At 42.3% G+C, this 8,489-nt stretch overlaps 1 protein-coding gene across 1 annotated transcript in view; it reads left to right on the forward strand.

The window, feature by feature from the left end:
* Positions 1-7,193, forward strand: part of LOC135894906 (mucin-17-like) — a 44,517-nt gene extending 37,324 nt beyond the window's left edge. The window contains exons 11-12 of the mRNA XM_065423000.1: positions 3,506-3,704; positions 7,012-7,193. Of these exons, the coding sequence (XP_065279072.1) occupies positions 3,506-3,704; positions 7,012-7,193 (381 nt within the window). The remainder of the gene's footprint in view (positions 1-3,505; positions 3,705-7,011) is intronic.
* The last annotated feature ends 1,296 nt before the right edge of the window (positions 7,194-8,489 follow it).

The raw sequence follows: 8,489 nt of genomic DNA on the forward strand, positions 1-8,489 counted from the left end.
CACGTTTTGGGAGGGATGAGGATTGTACTAGGTAATCTATTCTATGAACAGACTTGATGAGTTCCTTTATTTTTATTTAATTAATTTACTTTTTACATAAAATTAATATAATAAATTAATAACATGAGATAGGAAAGTCTAACAAGACACAAGTGAAGGTCAGGGATTCTTTGAATCTATTACCTGTGACAAAGTTCCTCCTCTATCTTGGTGGGTCCTGCGCTTATTGGCGGATTTTCTTGCCTCAGAGATTCACCATGTGGGTTGGGGAACAGCCCAGAGACCTTCCCCTCTGGAAGAACCCACAGTCCAGGTCAATTGGGAGGTTTGGGGGGAACCTGGGCCCGCCCTCTACTCCGGGTTCCAGCCCAGGACCCTGTGGACTCCAGCTGTCTATAGTGCCTCCTGTAACAGCTGCATGACAGCTACAACTCCCTGGGCTACTTCCCCATGGCCTCCTCCAAACACCTTCCTTATTCTTACCACAGGACCTTCCTCCTGGTGTCTGATAACGCTTGTGCTCCTCAGTCCTCCAGCAGCACACCCTTACCCTCTCACTCTCAGCTCCTTGCGCCTCTTGCTCCCAGCTCCTCACACTCGCACCACAAACTGAAGTGAGCTCCTTTTAAAACCCAGGTGCCTTGATTAGCCTGCCTTAATTGAGTCTAGCAGCTTCTTCTTAATTGGCTCCAGGTGTCCTAATTAGCCTGCCTGCCTTAACTGGTTCTAGCAGGTTCCTGATTACTCTAGTGCAGCCCCTGCTCTGGTCACTCAGGGAACAGAAAACTACTCATCCAGTGACCAGTATATTTGCCCTCTACCAGACTCCTGTACCCCACTGGTCTGGGTCTTTCACATACCACTTTTTCCTCCCACAGGTAAACAAGCTTTTGCTTGTGAAATTTTGTTCAAAAACTTGGTGTTTGGTCCTGAACTTTATAACTCTGAAAGTCAAAGGTATCAGAATTTGTCTCAAAGCATCACAACAGACGTAAGTTTGACTTTCTAATGGATTATCATTTTGTAAATTGTCCTTCTTTGTCATCTGGAAATGCACTAATAATATTGTGATGAGCCCCAGAGTCATTCGCAGAGGTTGGTATCTCACTGAATATTTTGATGTGATTAAGCAGAAAAAAATTACCCCTTCTTGTACAGTGAAAATAATACACAAAGCATGTGCCTAAAAAGAATCATCAGGGCAGAGAAGGAGCTTTTGGCTGCCTGCTCAGTTCTCAGATGTACCATATTTAATAATGGGAACTTTAAAAAGTTTTAAATAAAAAGGAGGGGAATTCCTCATCCCTTTTGTTTTCTTTCATTCCTGTTAGATAAATGTCTATAGGAGTAGTTATTATAGTGTTCTAAAGTCATGCTGCAAAAAATATTTGTAAGATGTAGGGCTTTGACTAATTCCGGTAGAATACTGTAACTCATGGCCAATGCCTTACGCTGGCAGCTGAGGCACCGGACGGGGTGCTGGTGGAATACAGAAGGGAGGAGGGGAGTTCAGAAACGTTACATAACATAGAACAGCTTTAGCAAAATTGTCATGAAAAATGTACCAGGCAGGTAAAAAAAATCTACTCTACCTTGCCATGATGATAATGTAAAAACTAATGATAATTTATTCACCTGTCAAAAAGACTTACATGCCTGAGCCAGCTTGAAGAGTGAAAATATTGCAAGGTTGGGATAGACTGTCATTGATTTGAATAATAAAGAAAAGAATTCTTAGCGTGTCTTTTGTAGCTTTCACCCAAGAATTTCCAAGTATTTTACAAGCAGTAAATAATTCCTTCTTACCACATCAGCTGAATGTTAATACAATGTTGTTATTAGCATCCCCATTTTATAGAGGGGTAAACTGACTTTTTAAAGGGCATGATCCAGAGTTCACCAAACACAGTGGGAGTCTTTCTACCGATTTAAATGAACTTTGGATCAGGCCTTGTATGACTTGCTCAAGGCAATAGTGATTATTATTAGACAGTGACAGAGCTGGGGAAAGACCCTCCTCTGAAGTCACAAAATGTTTTCTATTTCTGTGGACAATTTTATCAAAAATGTGAAATATTTTGGGTTGGAAATGCTGTCATGGTGCCTCATGGGAAGTATAGTCAAATTCCCCATGCTCCCATTCTCCTCTATAGGCTGGGTTCTTTGGTTGGACCACATCTCCCATGATGGTCTTGGGGCTGCGAAGAAGTGTGTTATGGGAGTCCCTGGCCATGGTGCATCATGGAACATGTAGTCCAGCTGGGGAGTCTGGCCCATAAAGGAGAATGGAGACATGAGGCAACTCCCAGCTGGCACTACAACAGCGTTTCCAAATCCAATTTTTTTGTTATTTAGGCATTTGTTTTTTCAACAAAAAAAATCAAAATTCTCCATGGAAAGCAGATACTTTGTGAAATATTTTCTTTAATGAAGAGTTTTGACAGCAATTTTTGACCAGGCCTACCTAGAAGGAAGGGAACTACCAGTACTGTTCCTCTATCCGGTAGGAAATACTGGGCCAAATTGCATTTTGATGTACACCAGTGCAAATCTGGAGTCACCCCAAGAAAGCCAATGGAGGTTATGCTTGATTTATACTGGAGTGGTTGTGAGAAGAATCTTTCCTCCTGTCTCTCCTTTGCCCAGTCATTTTGAAATGTCTGGCTCTTGATTATGTGACGATGAAACAAAGGGTACGTCTATACTTACCTCCGGGTTCGGTGGTAAGCAATTGATCTTCTGGGATCGATTTATCGCGTCTTGTCTAGACGCAATAAATCGATCCTGGAAGTGCTCGCCGTCGACACCGGTACTCCTGCTCCGCGAGAGGAGTACACGCAGTCGACGGGGGAGCCTGCCTGCCGCGTGTGGACCCGCGGTAAGTACCTTGTATTTCGAACTAAGATACTTCGACTTCAGCTACGTGAAGTTGCGTATTTTAGTTTGAACTGGGGGGTTAGTGTGGACCAGCCCAAAGTGAATAATGCTCTACAAGTTATACATGCTATTTGTCTAGACTAGTAGCACTATCATATCCATTTTAAACACCTATTTCCAACTTCTACCATTGGATGTGTACGCATTGGATGAGCACACTTGAAGTCAAAGTGTGCAAGCTAATAAGGCTGAAGGGATCCTAAAAGTAACCTTAGAAATCTTATATGTGCTTTGTAAATATATCAATAAGGTGCTGCCGGGTTCCAATATACATGTGAAGAAGGATACTGCATACAAATTCCCGACTGATAGTTAACTATAGATTGCTACTCCAAAAATCAAGTTCTGATTTCATACTTTAAATCATGCACTGTACATCGCCAAGAGAACCTTTCTTGAATAAATATTTTGTGCTATAGAAAAAAAATGTATTCAATTACTTCTTATTCTAAAAGTATTGCCTTAAAAGGGTGATGTGTACAAAAAATAAATTTACTGGTGTATGTATACAGTAATTCTTGCTCTGCCTCTGACATTTTGGAACAAATGTTGGTTTACATTTTTCCAGGTTGTTAAACAAATGCGAATTAGCCTGAGAGATGATAGCTTTGATATCATAGTGGTTGGATTCAGACCTGGGAGTGTGATCGCCTATTTCGTTTCTCTACTACAAGGGCAACAGTCCATTGACGCAAATACTCTTCAAGCAAATTTAAGTAAAATAGTAAAGAACGTGTTTGGTAATGAAACTGAAGTAACAGTACAATGTAAGTGTTACTAAAACATCTTATTAGTTATGGCATAGGGACCTGAAAGCATCTAATCTCATGCACTGCACAGAAATTGTTAAAAATAATTCTTTCCTTCTACAAGGTGCATATCTTTTATGCTAACTTTTCAAATAACATTCACATCAGCACAGGGGCACAACCAGAATTTTCCTAAGGAGGGAGCCTAGGGAAAGGACCCCTCTTCAGTGAGGGAATGAGGATGGTGGTGTGCAGGGTGCCCTGTGGGCATGGCTCAGAATGACAGAGGGCAGAGCCAGTTGCAGGCAGGTTTTCAGGACTGCACCCAGGGAAGGAAGTGCTGGGACATGCCAACCTCAGGCCCTGGTGCCAAGGCAGGGCAGTCCTGCGGGCCCTTAGTGCTCCTGCTCCCTGTTGAAGGCCCCAGCCTCTTACCCCCAGCCAGGACTCCAGCAGGGGGCAGGGATGTGGGTGCCCCAGCCTGTTACTTCCTGTGTGGGCCAAGGGTCTCTGGTCGTGGGGCTGCCACACACTGCTGTCTCAAGCATGGCCAGGAGGGGAGGCTGGGGGTGGGGCTCTGCTCAGAGCTAAGCGGGGATGGGCCTGGGCCCCCTACCTCACCCCTCTTCCGTTGCACCTCTTCATCAGCTCATTCCCTCTGGAATGTAGATTATTGTTCTATTTTGAACAAGTTATACCTCTCCTCAGCAGTGTGAAAGTAGAATCTTCTGGGGTACATTCTTATATTTAAAGATCTATGGGGCAAATCCTGTCTCTCTTTACACAGAAGGAAGGAAACGATATAGATCTCCTTGTTGCAGTGTATGCCAGCTCTGCACCAGCCAGGCTGGTGCTACAGATGGTTGGCTTTGGGTGGGAGGGGGCATGAAGAGTCTCCATACTTGGTCCATGATGTGACCCCCTGAGCTGCTTTCCAACCGCTGCTCTCCTTTTCTAGTACTTAAAAATGAAATGCTGCAGTATAAACCATATAGGTCCCACGACCCTTCCTTAGCCTGGTAAGTACGTACTTACAAGAGTAGTTTTCTCGAGGGAACAAAGCTACTCACGTAAGTACTGCACAGCTGGACCCTACGTTGGTGTAAGATACACTTTGAAGAATCTGAAAGAAGAGGCAGGTTACATTGACTTAGACTTTCTCTCAGCTCACTTAGACTCATCTCTGAATTTGCCTCTGTGGACCTGATGTAGCTCCCTTAAAATCAATGAAAAGACACCTATTGACTACACTGAATGTTGGACAGCATGTGCATATCTTGCATTGAGTATAAGGGCTGGAACAGGTCATTTCTGTCACAGCTCTGGGGAGGGAGCTGTGCAGAGCCGCATTGCCACAAGAGAGGCATCGACAACATCAGGCATAATCCAGTGCGCACACAGCATGCAATCTGCTCCAACTATTTGGATGCAGCTGATTGCTCCCCCTGGTACACTGACTCTGCTCTGGGTTGGCATAGGGCCAGGACCCTTCCACCTCTGTGCTCCCTTCTTGGCACCTGGCTCCCCAGGAGGAGTGGAAGCAAGCAGTTCTTACACTTCATACAGCATAGTGACTGCTATGTCAGCCGGCACACCTGTGCCAGGCTGCCACAATCTGGCCCCAAGAGATGGGCATGAACACAGTAGTATTTAACATCAGCTCAGTTTCAAAGTGTCTGATGTCAGACATTGAATGCAGCTGTCATTTAATGCACCGAGCTTTCTAAAGGCTTTACATTTTGACATTTCAGGCTGGCATTTCTCAAATATATTTTCCATTTACAGCAATCCCAACATCTGAAACAAATCTGGCCTGGAAAACAGCGGTGATTGTCCTTGGAGTTCTACTTGGAGTTGCATTAATACTTGCTTTGCTGATACTGTCAGTGTGCCTTTGGATGAGGTCTACAGCTGGTGAATATTGGCTTGAACCTAAAGGACTCATGGGAAATTTTGCCTACCATTACTTATAAGCCTTCACTTTGACTTATAAATGATTTCACTCACTACCTTAAAATACATTAAAATCTCTCTATTAAATCTATCTTTTTATCTGAAGTACTTACATGACACTCTGTGCCCCCCATTACACTGTACCTGAGTGCCTCACAATCTTTAATGTATTTATCTTCACAACAGCTTGGTGAGGTAGGGAAGTGCTATTATCCTCATTTTATTAAGGAGGAACTGAGCCACAGAGAGACTAAGTGACCTACCCTGAGAAGTCTGTGGCAGAGCTCGGAGTTCCATGCTAGTGACCCAAGGAAATGAAATGGCCATAAATGGCAGTTATAGATTAGATATGTGGTGTTAGAGTTATAAACACAAAAGAGTTGATGCTTCTACAGAAACCACCAGCAAAATTTCCATTGTCTTAAATGGGAACATGATGAAGCCCACTATTATGGTCCATATTTTGCTCTTGGAAGTACTTGACTTCAAGGAGAGCTGTATATATGCATCTAATGGCAGAACTTGACTCTTTGTGTGCCTGTGTGTTTACTACATTCATTTAGTTTTAACCCATCACATAAATTCACTATACAAAGTGTGGGTTGGCATGTACCTACATGTCTTACGCACATCACAAATGAACTTATACATATGAATACTCTACACAACTCCATGATTATCTTCTTTCATTTTGACCAATGAGCACAGTTTGCAATAAACAAATAAAATCTTTATAAAGTATGTTGACTTTAAATAAATATGTATGTGTGATCTAAAAAGAAACTGCCAAATGTAAAATTTTAACATACCACTGAAAGGGAAGGAAGATGATCTGGGGAGGAACAGATTAACTCATTTTTACCAATTAGAAATGATTAGACAAAAATCTGACATATAATCTCATTTCACTTTGCTTTTTATAAGCCTGATCCAAAGCCCATTGAAGTCAATGGAAAGACTCAGGGATTTCACTAGGCATTAAATCAGACCCTGTATATTTTATAATCATAAAATATTTTACAGAGTTTTCCTTATCTTCATCACACCTAGACTGTAAACTCTTTGGAACAGGACCTGTTTACATTTTTTGTGTATTTTACAGCACTGAGCATACTAATAAATAGTAATAATAATTATTCCACTATGCTTTGTGTATTTCATATAGGCTTAATTTTGTCTGTATCTGTATTTCCTTTTGTCTGTGAGCCAACGCCCGGTTCTATGATTTGTTACTGAATGTGCGTTACTGTGAAATACTGATTGGGTGGAATTTCTGAATAATGGGGTCTGACTTCAGTTCAGAAGTCAGCAGTCAATTAAGAAAGAACGGAGTTCATTTCTTCATAACAGCATGAGTCCTATTCTTTTACAGGCTACATCATGTCTTTTGGGCACAGCCTAGATAGAGTTAGAAGGAAAGCACAGCTGCACTGCCCCAGACGGCTGAATGCCTTTCTGAACATCCCAGTCCACAGGGACAGCACACCTACTCTTACTGTTTTATATGGGTGCAGCCAGTTCCTTTTTGCAAGGCCAAATCCCAAGTCAGTTTGACCTCTCAGTGCTGTTTCTCTGGCTCTCCTCTTTTGCCGGATAGCGTGTCTCGTGGAGGAACCAAGATACAATTAACTAAACGGAGGGGGTCACACCTGTATGGGTATGTCTACACAGCATTTGGAAGGTCTAAAATTAGCTGGATAGACAGCGCTTTGAAGCTGCGGCTCAGGCTAGAGCTTGGGGTCTGAAGGCTAGTGAGGAGCATGGGCTTCAGCATCCAAGCTGCAACTTCAAAGAGACGTTCCCACTGCTATTTTAGAGTGCGAGCGTGAGCCCTATAAGCCTGAGTCTATCAACCTGGACTGGAAAGCTCACTCCCAGTCACTCCAAAATGCTGTGTAGACAGACCCTGTGGGACTTTGCTTCCCAGAACATAGGGTGAGTGAGTTCAGGCTGTACCATCCTTTCAAGAGGTCGCTTACCAGGCCCTCCATAGATTAGCAACACAGTGGTATTCCAGAATGGGCCATGGTGGTCACGAAGGGACGGCTGCATGTTTGCTGCACCTTTCTGCACAAATTTGTGTCACTATTTTGTGCTCCTGGCAGGAGTAATATTTGCTCATGAGGCATAAGCCCTTTCTGAGCATCCCTGGGGCAGTATATGCTGCACTGCCCTCTACTCGGGCTGTGCCTATATGCCACAACCCAGCCCCACAGAAGAAGACTTAGTGACATTAATATTTGTGGCCACCATTTTACATGCTTTATAACCCTGATGACATGCTATACTCATGAATCACTTGTGAATGTGTACATAGCCATTCATTAGGGTGACAAGATGTCCCGATTTTATAGGGACAGTCCCAATTTTTGGGTCTTTTTCGTATATAGGCTCCTATTAACCCCCACCCCCGTCCCGATTTTTCACACTTGCTGTCTGGTCATCCTACCATTCATTCTATCAGTAAATGCTGTCTCATTTGAGTATTATGCTTTGCAAATACAAATGAAGGCTGCTGTTAATATTTTATTCTGTTTTTTTAAATATTGTATGAATAATAATGGACATGACTCTTAGTTTCAGTTTTTCTGGTGTCTGGAAATTATATTGATTGGAAGAGTATGTACAGCTGGGTTGTACTGTAATATAAAATGACAGAATTCTATGATACTATGTATGTAAAATATGTTAAACTCTCTGAAGACCTGTTATTTTAAATTATTTAAATGATTTCCAGAAATATGTTAGAAATAAATATACTATTTTTACAATTTTGCATTTCTAAGGGGTTTGTTATTGTTATTTTGCAGTACAATTTTGGGGACTTTTTTTTTAAAATATTTTCAGTTT

The sequence above is a fragment of the Emys orbicularis genome, chromosome 1, assembly GCF_028017835.1.
Source record: "Emys orbicularis isolate rEmyOrb1 chromosome 1, rEmyOrb1.hap1, whole genome shotgun sequence".
NCBI lineage: Eukaryota > Metazoa > Chordata > Testudines > Emydidae > Emys > Emys orbicularis.